Source organism: Mandrillus leucophaeus, unplaced genomic scaffold, assembly GCF_000951045.1.
Source record: "Mandrillus leucophaeus isolate KB7577 unplaced genomic scaffold, Mleu.le_1.0 Scaffold221, whole genome shotgun sequence".
Classification (NCBI taxonomy): Eukaryota; Metazoa; Chordata; class Mammalia; order Primates; family Cercopithecidae; genus Mandrillus; species Mandrillus leucophaeus.
The window spans coordinates 2,259,054-2,281,972 of record NW_012102266.1 but is presented as its reverse complement, the minus strand read 5'-3'; the positions used below and the strand labels follow the sequence as shown (position 1 = coordinate 2,281,972).

Sequence of the window (22,919 nt, the reverse complement as noted above, 5' to 3'; positions counted from 1 at the left end):
AGGGTTCAAATTCTTTCCTAGGAGATAGAGAAAACTTAAGAAAAAGGTCCTCCAGAACCCCAAGTCTTGAAATAGCTGCCAGTAAACCAGGAACAAATTCCATATCAAAAAGAGCCTAAAATTCATCTCTATTCTGATACACATAGTCACAATTCTAGTTTTCTAGTATTAAAAAACTTAATCAACTGAGGAAATATCCTGGTTTTAAAACGAATTGATGGTTTGTTTGTTTAAAAATATTACAACTTTTTATAATAATCATATTTCCCAAGGCTGCCAAACTAGTTCCTTCTTCCATATTGTGCCAAGCTATTTGGCCAGCTAAATGGACAGTGATCTTATTTTATTCAAGTATACTATAGAATCAGTGAGTCGTTTTCAGCTCTAAATTTACTCCCTCCTGTGATCCCACCAATAATAAACTACTAGCCTTCAGGGAATGGCATTAAATATTTTCCTCTTTTGGCAACTTAGTCTCTGAATTCAAAATCAAATGACGCTTTCATGTTAAATGACCAATTCAAGTGTTTTTTAAATGCATTTTTATAAGATGCAGCATATATTTTTTAGAAACTAGCAAATAATTATATTAATATACCTATACCAATTGTTTAAATCATAATGAAACGCTGACAAATAAAATAGCAATTACTAATATAAAATGGGGAAATAATTAGCCTGTTTTTACTCTTCTGCATTTGTATAGAGAACATCTAAGATATTTTTGAGTAACGGTATTCCCAAGCAAAGTAAACTGAATATTTATCTGGTGGATTTAGGCAGCAGAACACAACACAGACAGTTTACATGTTTCAAGAAGTTACATACCTCCTGCAAGCAATATAACCTAATATCCAAATTATCTTAGTCAATTTGAGCCTCTATAACAAAGTACTATAAACTGGGTGACATAACAATAGAAATTTATTTCTCACAGTTCTGGAGACTGAAGTCTGTGATCAGGGTGCTAGCATGCTGAGGGTCTCGTGAGAGTCCTCTTCTGGTTGCAGACTGTCAACTTTTCATTGTACCCTCATATGGTGGAAAGACAGCTAGCTAGCTCTCTGGTCTCTTAAGAGCACTAATCCCATTCATGAGGGCTCCACCTTCCAAAGGTCCTTCCACCAACTACTGTCGCACTGGGATTATAGTTTCAACATATGAAATTTGGGAAGCACACGGACATTCACTCCATTGTACAAATCTTCTGACCCATTCTAAACTTATTAGGATTTTTCTCATTCCAGCTACAGAAATCTCATATGAAAGTCCATGACATTATTAAGTAGCAAAAAACGATGATATCCATCTACAAGATGCATTTTCCCCACTGGCCCTTAGTGGCTCTTTAAATACTAAACATTTATAAACAATTGATAACATGAGAGGATTACACAAGCAAAGATTTCACTCTTTTGTTTCACCTGTGATGGGCAAAAAGTCAAATGAGGTGAAGCTGATATAGGTTTAAAAAGAGCCTTGAGTGACATCCCAGGGTATTGAAAGGGAATGAAGAGAAACTTACGAAAGGTAGAAACAGATCTCAGCAGATGTTAATTTTCTTGAGTTGCTCAAATTATTTAGGACAATTGCAAGTCAACAATCAGGGAGAAATTGATTTGGAAAAGTTAGATGAGGAGTTTAACTGAACATGAGAAAAAGCACTGAGTCAGCACTTGGGTAACTACATAGGAAATGTTGACTCAGGAATTAAGCAGACTGGCTGATCTGCAAAATGGATCAATGTTAGAAATAAAAATCACCATAATTTCCCATCTGCTACTGGCGTCAAGGCAGAAAGACTAGTTTTCAAATAATAAAAAAAGCAAATATTTGTGAAGTGCTAACTTAACAGCTTTGCCATATTACCTTAGTTATTCTCACAACAACCTGTAGGGACTCACCGAGAACCCCAGAATTGATATAAAGATTATTCTAAAGACATTTGAAATTCAACAGATGCAGAAAAACGCCTTCTCAGGACTTACCCTATCTCACTAAATTCAGAAACTAATGGGAGTGAGGCTGCCATAAATCTCCTCTTCCAGAGAATTTTACTGGCCAGAAAGAAGACAGAGAAGACCACTTGTACCTGCATAAACAAACATTATCACAAACTTTCTTCTTTTTCATTTCTTCCCCTAAATACTCATTTGTTCTTCCCTACATAGAAGCCTTTACTCCCTCCTTCTTCTCCCTCATTAAGTTACCTCTCCCCTATTAAGTTAGGTATATAAACCCCCATCTTTAGTTGTTTAGAGTCACATTTTTCTGTGTGCTCCTGCGTGAATAAAAATCTATGTTTTGTCTAAGTTTAATTCCCAGGACCTCAAGAACTGAACCTAAGAGGGTACAGGAAAAGATTTGCCTCCCCAACAAAACCTATAAGGTAAGTAATTTCATCTTCATTATAAACATGAGAAAACTTAGACTCAAAGAAGTTATAAAATTTGCCCATGTTTATTAAACCAGAGGAATGAGGATTCAAATGCAGGATTCAAATGCAGGTTAGGCTGGGCACTGTGACTCACACCTATAATCCTAGCACTTTGGGAGGCCAAGGCAGGCAGATCATATGAAGCCAGGAGTTCGAGACCAGCTGGCCAATATGGTGAAATCCCATCCCTACTAAAAATACAAAAATTAGCTGAGTGTGGTGGCACATGCCTGTAATCCCAGCTACTCCGGGGGCTGAGGCACGAGAATCGCTTGAACCCAGGAGGCGGAGGTTGCAGTGAGCCAAGATCACACCACTGCACTCCAGTCTGGGAGACAGAGCAATACCCTGTCTCAAAACAAAACAAAACAAAACAAAAAAAAACAAAAAGCCACAAAAAACACATGCAAGCTATATTATTCCAGAGTCTACACTAGTATTACTTCATTAAATTGTTCTTATGTGGTCTAGAGGCTTTAGTGGCCATGCAAACGGGCAGATCTTAAAAGTGATTCTTCTTAGACCTTACCATTAGGTGTCCTAATTCTGAATGTTTTGGTGTTTACCAGGAGGGGCATTATTTGGGTGACTGCAAGGTTTACCTAAATTATTTGGTAAAAGAAAAGATAAATGGAGCATTTAACTTTATTTTACTTCCTTCACAAGTCAGTTTCTAAGGTTGGTATGTTTAATTCACTGGAAAAAATTTCTTACATACAACTGAAAAACTGACTCAAGGTGAAAGAATCTAGCATGAGTAAGACTTGTAGTTTCTCACAGTCAGTAATGCAGAAATTGATCAGGCAATACACAGGACATATACCAACCAGAGACCAATGCCTTTGAACTCCCAGACATGCTCTAACTTTGCACAGCTGAAGAAACAGCCACTGAACAGTCATTACTAGCAGCCATGAAGGAAGAAGACAGTCAGTCAACCTCACAGTGAATCGACTGCAGTTCAAAGGATATGTATTAAAGGAGTAAGCTGGGGATGGGGGTGAAAGGGAAGTAGGATGGGGGCGTAAAAGTAAAAAGAATGTCTCTGTGATAGACACAGATAGGAAAGCAAGCACTGAAGTAGGCAGCACCACAGAGCTGTGTTAAAGATGCCAAGACATACTACTACCTCCTTCCAGCTAAAATAACGGAGATGAATTAACATGCATAGATTTCTAGGGCATTTTTGAGAGAAAAAAATCAAGATATAAAACAATACATGTAACATTTTTGTTTTTAAAAATCCACAAAATGGTATATATTTCCCAGGGATATACACATATAATGTCCCATCGGTATATGCACAATAAAAAGACTGGAACCATACTATGGAAATAAACACAGACCACCCAAAATGAGAACAATCAGAAGCTATTTATTCATTACTTACTAAAATAAGGGAGTCAAACACCATCACTTGTGTTTGGCAGATACTCACAGGCAGCCAAGGCAGAGATGAAAAGCTTTATAGTGAAAAGAGGGAAGACTCACAAATGCTACAATTGAAACTGTTGGTTTGGGAAGCTAGAGGTGGGTAATTACAAGTAAGCCATCTTATGTGGTTGGTTTGGGGAGTACATTTGGCTTTGTCTTGTTGGTTCTGAGTTAAAAGCTGACAGTCATTGACCAAGCACTGACACTTCTGAACCAACTGTATCAGAGCTTGCGGTTTGGCTTCCCAGGCTGGTTGCTGCAGAGGTTGTGTGTCCGAGTTCTATTGACATACATGGTCTGGTCCTTGTTGGTTTGTATATTTAGTCTCAGTATGCACCAAACTAATATTAGTGGTTACTACTGGCAAGATGGGAAGGGATAGGGTCAGCAAATAATTTCATATTTTGTAATTCTAAGTTTGTTTATAAGGAGAATATATTTACTCATTTTTTTACAATTTTGTAAAATTCTGAAGCAAAATGGCAGAAGATTGACAGCTATCATTCCTAATCCTCATAACACTGCAAGACGAGTTGTATTCTTATTTTACAGTGGAGGAAAGTGAGGCATTAACAAATTAACCAGTTCAAGACCACACAGTTGATAAATAGCACATATGGAATTTAATTCCAGGCATATCTGATCCTAAAAGTTACTTTTCACTATGCCATGCTGCTGCTTACAAATGTATAGTTATACTAACACTAAAAGAGAGAAAGGGCTGGGCATGGTGGCTCATGCCTGTAATTCCAGCACTTTGGGAGGCTGAGACAGGAGGGTCACTTGAGCCCAGGAGCTTGAGACCAGCCTGGGGAACAAAGTGAGATCCTATTCTACAAAAAGTTTTTAAAAATTAGCTGGGTGTAGTGGTGCATGCCTGTGGTCCCAGGCACTTGGGAGACTGAGGCAGGGGGATCACTTGAGCCTACAGTAAGCCATGTTTGCCCCACTGCACTCCAGCCTGGGTGACAGAGAAAGACTCTGTTTCAACAAAAAAAAAAAAAAAGAGAGAATAGCCATTTTTACTCCTTACAAAGGGTGAGCATAACATATTGGATTAACCCAATATTAACATCTATTAGTACAATAGCATCTATCTACTAAAATGGTATTAGAACTCAGAAATGGCGGTTGCCATTTCAAGTTATCTGAAGTTATAGAACTTGACACGTGACAGCACGTGAAGTCCTGCCTGAAGTCTGATCCTTTGTACTTTCAGAAGGGTAGCTTTGGCTTTTGAGAAAGAGATAGCATTTAAAATGTAGTTATAACTAATGAGAAAGTAGGTATCTTTCAGAAAATTCCTTTTAGAACACCATCTATCACCTATATCATTGATAATGGTGTTAGCCAATTTCTAATCTAGGAAATGCTAATGTATCAATTTCCTATGGATTTAAAGCAGTTGTGTGAACCAGCTGACTGTTTTTCATGTGGTAATGTAGTTAACTTAACTTTGATTACCTTGATGATCAAGAACTTATCAAGGTACCTCTAAATTAAGAAGGGTTAACCAGTTGTTGCAGGATTAAACTTTTCTCTTTTTAAAATCTTTACTTGGAACCACAGGTTGTAATGATCCGTAATTTTAAAAACAACAGTTTTTATGTTGGGTAACTACAGAACTCACATGGAAAAACAGATTAATATGTATAAATATCTTTGCTATTTACTGCCCTAAATATTACATCAATGATTTACATAGTAACTCAGTGCTTCTCAACACTGAAACAACATAGTAAAATAATCTGGAGATCTTAAACAATAATATCAATGCCCTCCTCCCTTCCTCCAAGATTCTGATTTAATTGGTCTAGGGAAGGTCTCTGCATCAGTATTTTTAAAAAGATCACTAGTTAATTCTAATAGGCAGCCTAAGTTGAAAAGCACTGCTATAGATGAAGATGCTAAGATGAAAAGGACTTCATGATGTGGTTCAGTTTGTTCACCAGCATACATCCCTTTGGAGAATCATTATCTCCTATGCTATGAGTTCCTGGTGAGGCTGACCCTGACTCTTCTAAACCATAGCGAGTCCTCGTAGTGTACACATGACCCAGTTCAGAGTAATGCTTTGTATACATTGATGCTATATAATTAGATACACATATATTTTATACCCTCATAGTGGCTTAGTATTTTTGTCATTATGAAGCATACATTTTATCATTTTATTTTTACAAATGCTTTTACCTTATAGTTTGCTGCTATGGTTCAAATGTGCCTGCCAAAACTCATGTTGAAATTTAATTGCCATTGTGAAACTGTCTTTGCAAAAATTATAACTGAGAGACTTATGACAGTGAAAGAGATCTGATCTAACCAACTCCATCTTGCCTTTAACCTCAAACTGCCCTTCATCATCCCTGGGTGTGGGCCAAGCTAACTTTGGGAGAAATTTAATTTACAGTTTAAATGAAAATAACACTTCCCCCAAACTAAACCACTTTTATAAAACGAACGAAAGGCCACCAGATTAGGTAGATGAGAGGGGCCTGAATCCTGCTAAAATACAGGTATAAAAGATTACCACCTATTATTCCAGAGGTCACGAGATTTGTTAACTTCTTCGATTACTCCTGTATTGATTTTTTGAGATGTCTTTTCAGGCTTTTGCACTTCTGACTACCAGATAGCCCCATGTGGACCTGCAATGCTGGATTCAACCAGTCTTACGGCCCCCACACAGATGCAGACATAGTGCAGTAGGGCTGCTTTCCACACCCCTATGATTGAATCCCCAACCAATCAGCATTTCCTAATCCCTCACCCCCTACCTGTCAACCTATCCTCAAATAGCCTCCAAATTTTCAGGTGGCTGATTTAAGTCATAATAAAATTCCTATCTCCTGTTTAGCTTGATCTAACATGTATTAAACTCTCTATTACAATTCCCACATCTTGATAAATAGGTTCTATCTGGACAGTGGGCAAAATGAACCCATTGGATAGTTACAATTGTAATAGTATTAAGAAGTGAGGTCTTTAAGAAGCGATTAGGTCATAAGAGCAGAGCCCTCATGAATAGATCAAAGCCATTATGATGGGAGTGGGTTCGTTTCACTGGAGTGGGTTCCTGATAAAAGGATGAGTTTGGTCAGATTTCCTCTCTGTCTCGAGTGCTGTCTTGCTTGCCACGTGATGCCTTCCTCCATGGGATGACCCTCACCAAATGCCAGCACCATGTTCTTAGACTTCCCAGCCCAAGAGTTATGAGACAAATATATTTCTTTTCCTAAATTACAGTCTATGATATTGTTACAGCAGCAGAAATGAGACTGACATTTGCTTCATCTAACTTTATGTAAATTTGATTTATGAAATCAAATTTTAAAATATATACATTTTCATTAAAAACATTTTTTTTGAACATTTATAAATGTATCTGACATACAACTATGTTAGTATTTCTTTGGCTAGTGCTGACATATTTTTCTATCCTTTTAATATTTCTGCATTCTCACAATTTAAACATCATGCTTGTAAACAGTACAACATTGACTTTATCACTTAATGAAGTATTTTCTTCTTTCACATTTAATGTAATTATTGATACATTTGTATTTAAATCTACCACTTTATGAAGTGCTTTCTGTTTATATTGTCTTCCTTTCTTGTTTTTGGATGCAATTTTAATTGCATTTTGCCCTCTGAATTATCTTGAGGTTATATAAAAATCACTTAGGAAGATACTACTGTTTCTTTTTATTATCTAATTAATTTTACAGTCATATTTGATTTTCAAGCAGACATGCAACAATACATGTTTCATTTTATTATAGTCATGAGAAAAGCATGTTTGAAAAGCAAGCCATCATAATTTTGAGAGAAGTTCTGGGGAACTTGCTGGGGGCGGAGAATAGTCATTTGATCCCATGATCTACATTAGAGGTCGGCAACCTATATCCCATGAACAAAATATAATCAAAAGACTGGTTTCAGATGGTCTGTAAGTTAAGGAAGGGCTTTACATTTTTAAAGGGTTGAAAAAAAAATTAAAGAAACATATGTGACAGAAACCATTTATTATCGATCTGGCCCTTTACAGAAAAAGTTTGCTGATGACATATCCTATATCATCTTGCCAAGACCTGTAAAGGTCTGAGAGTTTTATCCTACTTGCAGACTAGTAAATTAGCTTGCTACAATTTCATGGATGCTAGTGGGACACAGGATAATCCAGCGTAAGAAACAAATGACTTTGTTATTTACAGCAATAGCAGTCATCAGAGTATCAGCATTAGTACCAATTCCTTATGCCCCAATTTCCACTAGGTAATATGAAGAGAGGCAGGTGACACCAGCATGCACAGTAGCTGGTTACAGGAGATGATAAGGAGCTTAGGGTACCCAAATATTTTATAATGGACAGTAAGCACACCTGCTCTTTGCTCTGCAGGGAGACATTATCTCAATCTTCCAAGGCTGTTTGCTATTACAAGTTACAAATATTTAAGAAAAGATAGTTTGGAACAAAGTCAATGCCTCTGATTGAGAAATACAAGAGAATCATGGAGAAGATATAGAGAAATACAAGAGAATCATGGAGCACTGTGATCCAATAATCTAAATTTGTATCTATAATGGCCTTCAGATTTTATGAGTTGTATCATTTCAAAAGTTCATCTGAGCCAAGTGCTAAAGTATTTTCAGTATTATCTTAAAGAGTGGAGGAAATAATAGTTACATCACCTTATAGGGATTTCTAAAGGCAGTTTAAAATCTTAACATTTAAAAAACTATTATTCAGCTATTTAAAAACTTCTGATATGAAGAAGGATTGATTTATGGTAGGGTCCAGGTGATAACTTACTCTACAGTCATCTTCTAACTAATTTGGTAACTCGACATTTTCATTGGCGGATGCATAAACTATATCATGTTCTATAAAATTTTATTATTACAGTCCAAAATGTTTTAAAATTATCCCAGGATTTGACTAGGCACAGTGTACAGCTGGCTGTAATCCCAACACTTCGAGAGGCCAAGGCAGGTGGATCACCTGAGGTCAGGAGTTCGAGATCATCCTGGCCAACATGGTGAAACCCCATCTCTATTAAAAACATAAAAATTAGCCTGGTGTGGTGGCACATGCCTGTAGTTTCAGCTACACAGGAGGCTGAGGATGGAGAATCGCTTGAATCCGGGAGGCGGAGGTTGCAGCGAGAAAAGATAGTGCCACTGCACTGTAGCCTAGACAACAGAGCGAGACTCTATCTCAAATAATAGTAATAATAAATACACAAAGAAATAATTTCAATCCCAGCATTTAATAAGAAATACACATTTTACAGAAGAAATTTAAACACTGTAAGAACATTCTAAAATGTATTGCTGTTTAACAAGTATTATAGTTGATATTTAACATCTAGAAGTAGAGCCAGCTAAGCAGTTTTCTGGCAGCATTATAAATGGAACAGTGTTTCTAAAAATTATGACTTTTTTTTTTTAAAGAACTCTTTAAAAAGATGAATGTTTACAAGGATGTAAACTATGTAACATTCAGTTAAATATTTAAAAAGCTGCTTCTATTAGAAACAGTAAGCTGTAAAATTGGGTATTTTTGAGAAAATCCAGATCATCTTTAAATGTCAGACATGGGGCAGTTAGCAGAATTCTCTAACATGACATCTTTTTAACCCTAGAAACTCGAAGTATGAAATCCAGTCAGAACTGATCTGATGTTGTTTTAATACAGGCCTGAGCTGGAGAGCTCTGCAGAAAGCAAGATTACTCTGGGGACAATATGGAATCTCTTGTGTCCAACTAAGTATGGTCTGGTAGCTTTGAGTTTCTAGACTACTGAACAAAAGCTGCAGCTAAGATCTGATGTTCCACTACATAATTTTCCTGAGTAATTTTAACGTAACTTTATAACATATAGGAAGAATATAAACTAAAAAAGTTTTGCATGATTAGTTGCTCTTCACTACTTAGTGTTGCTATTATTTAGATTTGTTCAGTCTCTTTACTATAGTTTGGGTTAAACTAGAAGTTATTTTAGCTGAGGACTAAGTATGGGCTAGGTTCGCGTGGACTATTTTTATATATTCATATACTAAATTATACATCCTTAAGTGTTCTGACAAAATCATATTTTAACTGTTCTATTAAAATATCTATTATATGATTTCCAAGGCAAATTTAGAATATAGAAAAAGTCCACATAAATCAATTTCATTTCATTTCATTTCATTTATCACATGCCGACATTTAACCAAATAAATTTTATAGAGATGCTGGAACATCTGCTAGTCTCTGATAGGGTGTTTCAGGTGAGGTAAGAACCAGCAGTTTGAAGGAAGATTGGAGAAAAGGATTACTTTATGTCTGGTAAGACAATGTTCTTTACTAATAAAACTTTCCCACTTACTGACTTTTAGGATGCCTGAAGGAAAAAGGATATATGAATTATTTAAATATTAAACACATTTCTTTTTGACAACCCAAACTCATTAGATTTATCATATTCATCTGTCTACAGTGAATTTTTTCCTAGGTGTGTTCTCACAGACTTCTTTGAAAAAGAAAGAAAAAAGGCTGAGTTATATGTAAACTAAATTTACCTATCATTATACATTTACAAGACAAAGGGCAACACAGGAAATGGGCTTCTAAGCAATTTGGAAATTATATATAACCTGAAAGTCACAAAGAAGATTAAAATTTATGTACAAAAAGTTACAAACAAAGTATAAAAACCACAAAATGGGAAAAATACTTGCAACACATAATAGACAAAAACATTAATTTATTTAATTTACAAGTTTTACAAATCACTAAGAAAAAATGCAACTTAGTGGAAAAATAGGCAAAAGATATTAACAGTATTAACAGGTAGTTGACACAGAAAGAAAAACAAATGAAATCATGCTCAACTTCACTCATAATTAAATAAATGCAAACTAAAATAAGTTATACTTTTCAACTATGAGAGCAGTAAAGGTAAAATATTCTGATAACACACAATGTTGGCAAGTAGCAGCTGATAGAAATGTAAATTAAAACAACTTTTTGGAGGGCAATTTTGCCATATATATCAAAATTAAAAATGCTTGTACTGTCTCAACTGTAATTTTATAGCTAGGAATTTAATGAATAAACTCTCAAAAATTGCAAGGTTCATTTTCCAGTGTACTCACTGATCCATTACTGGTAATAACAAAAAATGGAAAATAATCTAAATCTCCATCAGTTTGCCTAAATAAATTATTACATACCCAAACAATTCAATATTATTTAGCACTGAGCAGAAAGAATCATACATGGTGTTAAAAAAGTGAAAAAAAAAACCTTTTGCATTATGATCCATTTATTTATATGAAGAAATATATATAATTTTTTTTAGGAAACAAAAGAAACAATGACGCAGCTAAAACAGATCTTTAGGGAGAGGAATTAGTAGACTTCATTTTTCATTTTATATCTTCATAACTGATTTAAACTTTTATTTTGCCACATATATGTAAAAAATTTGTACATATATAACATATTTTAAATAAGTTATTATTGTAGTACTGTTAAATAGTATTTTAAAGAAAAGAAACCACATGGATAATTGTTCATGGGCCCAGTCATTCAATATGTATGGTATAGAATTTTCTCGTATCATCTACACTGAGATACCCTTTCAAAACAATAACTGCAAAAAAATGGGTTTCCATTCTTTTTAGATGTTATTTTAAAATTCATTTCATAATAAAATCTAATACCATAGTAAAACTCATTTTTTTCCCTTTCTCCAGAAACTTTAAGCAAATACTTGAAGCTATGGTAAAGAATCTTAAAACAATGCCATTCTTGGTTCAACCACTTGGGGAAACAGTGCATCATTATCTATTGAAGGAGAAGATACACATACTCCATGAACCAGCAATACCCTACTAAATATACACCCTAGAGAGAAATCTACTCATATATTCACCATGGTATGTGTATACAAATGTTCACAGCAGGAGTGTTTACAATAGCAAAAAATAAAAGCTAACCTCGAAACTACTAAAATAGTAATTAACATTAGAATGGCTATATTAATTATGGCATATTTGTACAATGGTATATCTAAACAAAAGAATCATCCTTAGGCTTGCAGAATAAATTTTAAGGTTTGGGCATTTATAACTCAAAAATAAAGTACAAAGACACTGAATACAGAACTGTGTCCAAACCATCATAATAAAAATTAGTACCAGTACAGAGAAGAGATTCTGTAGTTAGGTTAGAAGATGGAACTTCTAATTACTTCTTCATTTTTAAACCTTTAATATTCATCCCTAAATTGGATTTAGCCATTCCTTTTCAAGAACATTTCCTGATATATTTCATAAACTGCAAATACTCTTAGACAATCATACTAATATATCCTTCCTATCATCATTATTCATATTCACCTAGCCTCACACAAGAACCTCTAAGAAGCATAAAAAAGCATGTCAAGAGGCTAAAAACCACTACTTAACAAAACAATCTTTTTTTTTTTCCTTTTTTTCTTTGAGAAGGAGTCTCACTCTGCTGCCAGGCTGGAGCGCAGTGGCACAATCTTGGCTCACTGCAACCTCCACCTCCTGGGTTCAAGCAATTCTCCTGCCTCAGCCTCCCGAGTAGCTGGGATTACAGGCATGTGCCACCACACCGGGCTAATTTTTGTATTTTTGGTAAAGACGGGGTTTCATCATGTTGGCCAGGCTGGTCTTGAGCTCTTGACCTTGTGATCCTCCTGCCTCAGCCTTCCAAAGTGCTGGAATTTGGTGTGAGCCACCATGCCCAGCCTTTTTTTTTTTTTCTGAGATGGGGTCTCACTCTGTCACCCAGGCTAAAGGGTTGTGGCGTGATCTTGGCTCACTAAAATCTCAAAATCTCTATCTCCTGGGCTCAATGAGTTCTCCCACCTCAGCCTCCCAAATAGCTGAGACAACAGGTGTGTGCCACCATGCATGGCTAATTTTTGTATTTTTTGCAGAGATGGGGTTTCACTCTGTTGCGCAGGCTGTTCTTGAACTCCTGAGCTCAAGCGATTCTGCTGCCTCAGCCTCCCAAAGTGCTACGATTACAGGTGTGAGACATCAAGTGATAGAGTTTGGCAAATCTCATCTTGAATTGTAGCTCCCATAACTCCCCCATGCTGTGGGAGGGACACGGTGGTGGAAGATAATTGAATCATAGGGGCGGTTTCCCCATACTGTTCTCCTGTTAGTGAATAAGTCTTATGAGATTTGACGGGTTTATAAGGGGAAACCCTTTCACTTGGCTCTTATTCTAATTTGCCGCCATGTAAGACGTACCTTTTGTCTTCCATCATGATTGTGAGGCCTCCCCAGCCAAGTGGAACTGTGAGTCCATTAAACCTCTTTTTATTTATAAATTACTCAGTCTCAAGTATGTCTTTATCAGCAGTGTGAAAATGAACTAATACACCATGCCTGGCCAAAACCAAAATCTTCTTAACTCATGTTCCACATTTAAACATATGGTAGCAGCGGTGAAGGAGAATGAAGTTTTGAATTGTTATAGCATACATGCACACACAGGTACACACGCACACACAGACCATTTTGTAAGAGGAACATTTCTTTTAAATGTTAGCCATGTGTTAATTTTCACTTAATATTTGTAGGAACACTTTCAGTTACATGTTTAATACAATACCATTTTAATACTAGTATTAAAAATGTTTTATAACCTTTATAACACAGGAAAACACAGGTTTCTACCAATGGGCAGAACTTGTCATCATGGGGGATTTCAGTAAAACACTATTTCCCAATCTGCCATGTACAGCCAACTGCCTAAATTTGGACCAGTAAGATCTGGCATGTGTGTGTGATAGGGAGTTGTTTTCTACTCTCTACTTTTTCCTTCTCACTGACTAGATAATAGCAACAAATGAAGGCTCCCATCTTTAAATCAGACATAGAAGCCTCCTGACAAGAATGGCAGAGCTGCCTGGCCAGCTTCAGACAGGTCATTTCTAGATTGCTGTCTAGATAGTAAAACAGAAATGTCTGTTATTTCAGCACTGAAATTTGAAGATATTGTTATAGAAAATTTTAATGTAAAAGCCTAAATACTCAGTTAAATTATTTGTAGGAAATAGTTGAATCGTTTTCATTAGTCAAGGCAAAAATCTTTGTCATAAGAATTAGGGGATAAAGATAAAATCTTAAAAATATGTACACATGAATTGTTATGTATATGATCATGTGACATTAAAGGTCTCTCTATGCATTACATATGCATCACATCAGCGGTCCCCAACCTTTTTGGCACCAGGGACCATTTTCTTCCACGGACTGGGGTGGTGAGGGTGGATGACTTTGGGACATTACATTTATTGTGCACTTTATTTCTATTATTACTACATTGTAATATATAGTGAAATAATTATACAACTCACCACAATGTAGAATCAGTGGGAGCCCCAAATTTGTTTTTCTGCAACTAGATGGTTCCATCTGGGGGTGATGGGAGACAGTGACAGATCATCAGGCATTAGATTCTCATAAGGAGCACACAACCTAGATGCCTCCCATGCGCAGTTCACAATAGGGTTCACGCTCCTATGAGAATCTAATGCCGCTGCTGATCTGACAGGAGGTGGAGCTCAGGCAGTAATGTGAGTGATGGGGAGTGGCTGTAAATACAGATGAAGTTTCCCTTGCTTGCCTGCTGCTTATCTCCTGCTGTGCAGCCTGGTTCCTAATGGTACCATTCTGTGGCCCAGGGGCTGGGGATCTCTGCATTACATCAAAGGTAAAAATCACACATACACAAAGACCAAGATACTTACAATAATAAATTGTCTAAATAGTTGAATGTCAACACTATGATAAACAAAACTGCAATGCAACTAACCGGAGAAAACCAATTTCGTTTAGGTTTTTTGTCCATAATACATGAAAAAGCTCTTAAAATGGGTAAAATGACAAAGAACATTTTATTAATACTGATTTTTGGTTGCAAGCCACAGAAACCAAGACTCTGGTTAACTTAGATGAAGTGAATTACTGGGAGAGTATGGGAAACTTAAAAGAAAGAAGAAACAGATGCAGGACAAGGGAAGTAGTTCCAGAGGGTGCTGGTGGCAGGAACTGCCATACAGTCTTCCCTGAGTACTGCCACTGGAATGGGCAGTTCTTTAGAAACAGACTGAGGTGGCACAGTGATGGCATAGATAAAGCATACAGAAATGGCATGGAGAAAGTTTGATGGAGAGTGCTCTCAGGAGACACAACTATAAGGAAATGAGGAAGGCAGGATTGGGCAGAGGAAGAAGCAGACTCACAGTGAGGATGCAGCTGAAGCCTCAGTCCATCCTACAAGGTGTTCTTTGAAGTAATAGCTCTTTAGAATTGTCCCAAATAGAGTCAATGCCCTTTATATTCACCATCAGCCAGTCAGTGGCCTTGGGTTGCCCTCAGGCAACGCAGTTCCCCAGGGAAGGAGGAAGTGAGATATAAGCAACTGAGAGTCCCACAACTGGACTTACTTTTCTGACTTTGCATCACATCACCCAAAATTCAAAACACTTATGAGAGCCAGATTGGCACATTTGGTCATATGTTCACAATTTGGCTGGGGTAGGCAAGCTCCTCTATTATGTCCTTCCAAAACTACATACAGAGAGGTAATTCCAGTAAACAAATTACCCCCACCTCACCAAAGAAACAAAACAAAACCCAAACAAAAACAACAACAAAAATTTGTATGCTATTACCACAACCAGACAGAATGGAAACCACAGAATGGAAACCACACTTCTAGGATACAGTAATGGTCTACTATAGATATCAATGGGCATACATACATACATGTATGTATACATAAATGATTAATAAACTTTAAAAACTTTAAAAACTATAACCTCACTAGGAGCCAATGATCTGCAAATTAAACTTTTTTTTTTTTTTTGCTAATCAGATTGACAAAGATTAAGAAGAAAGATTTTACTCAGACTTTATAGGGGTAGTGGAAGGCAGGCATTCAAACACAACGTTGATAGAAGGATAAACTGATAATAACCTTTCTGCAAATCAATTCTGATATGTATTCCAAAAGTTTTAAAAATATACATACCCTGCTATTTCACTTCTAATAATTTATCCTAAGGAAATACTCAATTAAGAAAGATATACGCACAAAGATATCCAATGTAGCACTGCTTGCTCTTATTTAAAAGGAAATAAACAGGGTTTAAAAATAGGTGATAGATTCAGTAAATTATGATAAATCACATGATGCAATATTATGAAGCCATTAGAAATCATGCAATTGCAAGATATCCATTTTCATATATGGAGAAATGTTCACATTACTGGTTTTAAAAATTATAAAACATACAATAAATCATTTTGTAATACTATAAACAGGAAAATGTTATTTCAGGGTGATGGCATTATAAGTGTTACTTCCTTTTGCTTTTTTCCTATGACTTCTATATTAATCATGTATTACTTTATAATTAGAAAGATATTATAAATAATAAATATCTAATTACTTGACTTCTTATAGAGATTTAATTTATATAGGATATATATCAAGAATTAAATAATATGGACAATATATCAATAATTTAATATCTATATATAATATAGAATATATATTAAGAATTTTATGTCTTTAGAAATTGGTTACAATTCAACTAGGCGTGGTGGGTGTCTCAGCCTGTAATCCCAGCACTTCGGGAGGTCAAGGCAGGTGGATCACTTGAAGTCAGGAGTTTAAGACCAGCTTGGCCAACATGGTAAAACCCCATCTCTACTAAAAACACAAAAATTAACCAGGCCTGTTCGTGAGCACCTGTAATCCCAGCTATTTGGGAGGCTGAGGCAGGAGAATCACTTGAACCCGGGAGGTGGAGGTTGCAGTGAGACGAGATCATGCCACTGTACTCCAGCCTGGACAACAGAGAGACACTCAGTCTAAAAAAAAAAAAAAAAAGAAATTGGTTACAATGGAATTTTAGTTCAAATCTCTTAAAAACAAGAAACATTTCTTGACTAATCAGAAGAGCTGACACTCAGAGCCATGTTCAAAGTCGGCTGGTACTTCAGTTTTAAATGAAAACAATTACATGAACTGTAACAACCTGTCTTTACCTTCATAATCATGTTTTTAAAAACTGCAATATTGAACCTAATAGTTTTGGCCCACATTTAAAGGAAGATTAAATTACTTGGAAAGGGCTCAGAAGAAAGTAATAAAAATAATTACATACTTAGAAATTCAGTCCTATAATGACATGCAAGAGGAAATCATTTAGAAAATAAAACTGAAAATAACCTTACACTTTTATGGGTTACCATAACCTCTGAAGAACGAGACAAGCAGCCAAAAAATTGAATTATTATGAGAATAATTTAATTTAGTCATTAGTAAGAACATCTTATTCTTGAATAAGTATTTGAGTAATTATTAATGTCCAATGCTATGTAATAAGGACTTGTAACCACTAGGATGTATTACTAAAAATTCTTTTCTTAAAACAAAAGTGTCAAAAGTAGAATATTGTATAAAGTAGGGGCTTATTACGTAACCCTTTAAGATCTTTTCCATATTTATGATTTTTTAAAAATTTCAGGCATCTAGAATAATTATAAAAACGTTATCTATTTTTATGGCTTTTTAAAAGTCAAAACGGATTAATCACTAAGAAATATAAGAGGATAAAAATATTAGAGATTTTTCATTAATATTGAAGAAAATATAAGTATACAATTACTTAGGAAATGCGTTATATTTGACTCCATAAAGGGGGAGCAATTAAACTAATTATTAAGATAAGAGTACAAGCGTGTTAAATGTCAGTATCTGTATTTTAAATCTTTTTTTAAAGTATAGTGCAATGTAGTGAATGCAGACAAAACTTTCCTATAACATATTTGTACAGATTTTTTTTTTTTTAAGATAGAAGTCTTGCTATGTTGTCCAGGCTGGTCTTGAACTCTGGGGCTAAAGCAATACTCCTTGCTCAGTCTCCCTAGTAGCTGGGACTACAGGAACACACCAACTTACCAGTAACACATTAGTTTTAAGGGGCTCAGATGAAGGAAAAAAAATGGATTTAAGATGAATAAAAAAGAATAATCTTTTGTCTGGGCTTGTTCCATCTTCCAAATATGTAGCAGCAACATAATGACACAAAAAACTGCCCTAAAAATCTGTAACAGAAAAAAAAAAACAGCTTATATGCTACTCAAAAAATTACCTAAATACCTCTCAAAATCAAAACAAAAAGCAAAGTTAAAAACAAAACAGGACACACTTGCAAGAAAAGATATGACCTAAAGGTTGTATCTTAGCACTGTTTGGTTTTTGAATAAAATATTAAGTTTTAAGCATTTATTTAATGTTTACATACATTAGGCTTTACCATACTATCAGGCACTGTTCTAAGTAGTTTACAAATAGTACTTAATGTAATCCTCATAGCTCCATAAGAAAGCTGGATATGGTAGCTCACGCCTGTAATCCCAGCACTTTGAAAGGCCCAGGCCGGCAGACTGCTTAAGTCCACGAGTTCAAAACCAGCTTAGGCAATATGGCCAAACCCTGTCTCTACAAAAAACAAAAAAATTAGCCGGGTATGGTGGCCCGTACCTGTGGTCCCAGCTACTCAGGAGGCTGAGGTGGGAGGATCGCTTGAGCCCGGGAGATCAAGGCTGCAGTGAGCTGTGATCTTAACACTGTACTCCAGACTGGGTGACAGAGCGAGACCCTGCCTTAAAAAAAAAAAAAAAAAGAAAAAGGAAAAAAAAAGCTACCATTGTTATACTTCATTTTATAGATTAGGAAACTGAGGTTCAGAGGTCACACTAGGCCAAGATCACACAACAAATAGTGGAGCTGATGGAGCTGAGATTCAAATCCAGGCAGTCTGGTGCCGGAGTCAATGTGTGTAATCACTAAGCTATTATATACAAGTAATTCCTTCACATATTAATATTTGATAACAATTTTGAACTTTGAAGTTTGCAAATATCCATAGCCTGTCAGAAGTACAAAAGTAATCACAAATAACTTTTCTAATAAAGAATTTAAATTGGAAAAGATTTCCTTGACTAGCTTTACAACAAATACATGTGTAGATAAAAGTAGGGATAAGAAAGAAAAAGACTGTTTTTTAAATGCATTTGTCATGAATTTATTACCTAGGTAAGCAAAAACACTTGAGCTATCTCTTTTGAAAGATAAAATTTAAAAATATGAATTTATATATTGTCTAGCGGAAAAGCACAGTACAATTTCAATTAATGTTTAATTCTACGACTGACTAAAATCTTTATAATATTTTTAATTAAAGAAGAAAGTGACTGGGACTTACGTAGGAAAGCAAAATCATAACATCTACTATGGAAACAAGCTTTTTTTTTTTTTTTTTTTGGATACAGAGTCTTACTCTGTCGCCCAGGGTAGAGTGTAGTGCTGCAGTCTTGGCTCAATGTGGCCTCTGCCTCCCAGGTTCAAGCAATTCTCACGCCTCAGCTTCCCTAGTAGCTGGGATTACAGACGCGCACCAGTACACTCAGCTAATTTTTGTACTTTTAGTAGAGATGGGGTTTCCCCATGTTGGCCAGGCTGGTCTCAAAGTCCTGGCCTCATCTGATCTGCCTGCCTTGGCCTCCCAAAGTGCTGGGATTATGGGCATGAGCTACTGTGCTAGGCCTATAAAAATGCTTCTTTAGGGTAACTTTTTTCTTTTTCCTGTAATAGGATAAGCACATTATTTCTTAAGGGAAATACCATTTACTGAATTTGTACTCTGAATGCCATCTAATAAAACAGCAAAGCCACAACCATGCAGAATGTAGGCACAGCATGTCTAACTAAAAGTGACTGTAAGACAAAAAAGGAAAAGGGAGCTGATTTCAAAGGTTCTACATGGCTTTGCACTTCACATATTCTGATGCTGCAGATTCGAGAAGTTGTACGTCTAACATAATTTATGTCTTCTTTTATCATTTGTGAATTGAGAAGCTTGGAATAACAACTATGCAAGTCACTTCTAATCCTAAAATTCCAACTACATGAAATACATATTATTAAGTACTCAGACACACACAATGTCAAAGGCTGGCCTTGTGGCAAAAAGGAAATACAGCAAAGAAAGTCAGGTCCCCACCATGGCACTGACAGCAAGTCTGTTCTCAAGGTTAGTCTCTAAACTGACACCTGGTAAGTCTGACAATGAAATATTTGCCAACAATTAAGTAGAGGAGACCTCTCCTGAGAAATTTTTCATAAGTTTCACATACTACATTTTGATATCTCCTGGAATGTTTGTGGCCCTCCCCTTACTGGACTACTCTCTCATTTTGTTGGCTAATACATGTTACTAAAGTCAATATATATTCAACTCATTTTTCTCTGCCTCTTGGCCCAATTTAACACAGCTGATCCTGTTTTCAAATGCCTTCATCTGATTTTCTTCTTACCGCTTAGGCCACCTGCCCTTTGTAGGTCTTTTATGTGGTCATTAATGTTGGAATTACTTATTTTTTATTTAACCAAGTTTTTCATCTGTAAAATGGGTGTAATCTTATGATTTTCTTCATAGTGTTGTGAGAATTCAGTAAGATTATGAATGTATAGATTTTGGCACAGTATCCAGGACATAAATTACTACTATCAACTCGTGGCTAGATTAGTGATATTGTGTCCTGCCTTCCCATGCTTACTCTTCCTCTTATCCACTCTTCTGCTCATAATATAACTAGTTTTATTTTTATTTATTTATCTTTTGAGGCAATGTTTCACTCTGTCACCCAGGCTGGATGCTGTGGCGCAATCATAGCTCACTACAACCTCCACCTCAAGTGATCCTCTCACCTCAGCCTCCCAGGGAGCTGGGACTACAGGTGCATGTCACCATGCCCTGCTAATTTTTGTGCTTTTTTTGGTAGAGATGGGGTTTCATCATTGTTGCCCAGGCTGGTCTCGAACTCCTGAGCTCAAGTCGTACACCTGCCTTGGCCTCCCAAGTGCTGGGATTACAGGCGTGAGCCACCTTGCCAGGCCTAGAGAGTTTTAATAAGCACAAATCTGATCATGTGCCCCTATCTATCTGGAAACCCAGTAATGCTTTTATAGGGCTTTTAGAATACAGACTCATCTCTTACTACTTATGCTCCCTAATCCCTCCCTATGCTTTAACCAAACTGATTTCAAGCTTCTTTGATAGTTCCTGCTCACTCCATGAGGGCATTTGACCACATTTCCCTTATTTGAAACCCTCTGCAAGTTACAGTTTGGTCCTAATATTCCTTTAGACCTTTGTTAAAAAGTCACTTCCGTCTTGACTAAGTCTGGCCTATTTTGCTTTTTCCTTATACCATGTTCCTCTCTCCTGGAACTTCTTTTTGCAGTTACATATTTATATGAGTGACTACTACTTACTATTACCACACATTTGTGTGTTTCCTCCAACAGACATCTCAGACTAAGCTCCTGATATTCATCCAACCCAAATCTGTTCCTTTAACCTCCTTTGCCATCTGAGGAAATAGTAGTACCATTCTTCCAACTGGTCAGGTCAAAACCCTTGGACCCTCACACTTCACATCCATCAGAAAATTCTATTATGTCCCCAGAATTCAACTATTTTTCCCCATTTCCACTGCTACCCACTGTGGTCAAAGCGCTACCATCACTTCCTGGATTGCTGTAACAACTCTTAACACATCTCCTTGCTTCTTTGACTCAACCACTTATCCCTTGCCTACCTACAAGACAGCTAGATCAATCCTTTAAAAATGGCAGATGTCATTCCTCCACTGAAACCTTCCAACAACTTGCCATCTGCCAAGGACTGTTGTGTACCCCGCCAAAGTCGTATGTTGAAGCCCTAATCCTCTCCTCACACCTATGTGGCTGTATTGGAGATAGTGCTTTTAAGGAGGTAATTAAGGTTAAATGAGGTGATTAGGGTAAAGCCCTGATCCCACAGAACTTGCCCTTATAAGAAAAGGAAGAGACAACGCTCTCTTTATCATGAGAGGAGACACTGAGAAGGTACTGTCTGCAAGCCAAAGAGAAAACCAGAACCTGATCATGCTGCCACTCTGATTTCATTCTTCCAGCCTGAAGAACTGTGAGAAAATATATTTCTACTCTTTGAGCCATCCAATCTATGGTATTTTGTTATGGCAGCCTGAGCTGACTAACACACCATTCTACTCAAAGTCAAGTATATCTAATAGCCAAAAAAGGTCCTAAACATTCTAATCTATTACGTCCCGTATCCTAAGCTCTCTGATGTAACTGCCTTTGTTTCTTCCCATCTCTTAAGTAAGTTCCAGCCAAACTGGCTTACATGCAATTCCGTGAGCATGCTATGCATGCTCCTGCCTTTGGGTCTTCTTTGGTTGTTCTCGGCTTGGGACACCTTTTTTCCCAAGAATTCACATCACTCACTTCCTCACTCAAATGTTACTTTCTCAGTGAGGCCATCCTATGGAAAATTTATGATCCCCATTTCACACAAATATCCCATTTCCCTTTCCTTAGGACTCACTGCTAGGATGCTGTGTATTTTACCTATTTATCTTGTCTATTGTTTCTCTCACTAGAATGAACTCCATGAGAGATGGGATTGTCCGTTTTGCTCACTGATATATCCCGTAAATACAGAGTAGCTCACAGTAGCTGTTCAATATTTATTCAACTAAATTAATGTTGAGTTCCAAGAGTGGCAGAATTCGTCGTGGAGTTGAAAGGTACTGCACAGATCATCTACTAATGCAGCAATTCCCTAGAAGAAAACTGCACTGCTTAAAGGACCGCCTCACATTTCTGGCTTCCTCTGGTTATTATTAAAGCTCAAAAGGAGCTTTAAAAATCCTGATGCAACAGCTGTTTTTCCCTCACCATCTTATAGAGATAATAGGCTGAAAAGTTGTGAAGTTCAAGTAAGATAACGTTTATGACAATTTTTTGAAAATTGCCTGGTTGGCCGGGCGCGGTGGCTCAAGCCTGTAATCCCAGCACTTTGGGAGGCCGAGACGGGCGGATCACGAGGTCAGAAGATCAAGACCATCCTGGCTAACACGGTGAA

General features: G+C 36.6%; 1 protein-coding gene across 1 annotated transcript in view; it reads left to right on the top strand.

Moving 5' to 3' along the window:
• The first annotated feature begins 19,664 nt into the window (after window positions 1-19,664).
• Window positions 19,665-22,919, top strand: part of SLC12A2 (solute carrier family 12 (sodium/potassium/chloride transporter), member 2) — a 117,919-nt gene continuing 114,664 nt past the window's right edge. Inside the window, exon 1 of the mRNA XM_011981217.1 lies at window positions 19,665-19,793. Within this exon, the coding sequence (XP_011836607.1) occupies window positions 19,665-19,793 (129 nt within the window). The remainder of the gene's footprint in view (window positions 19,794-22,919) is intronic.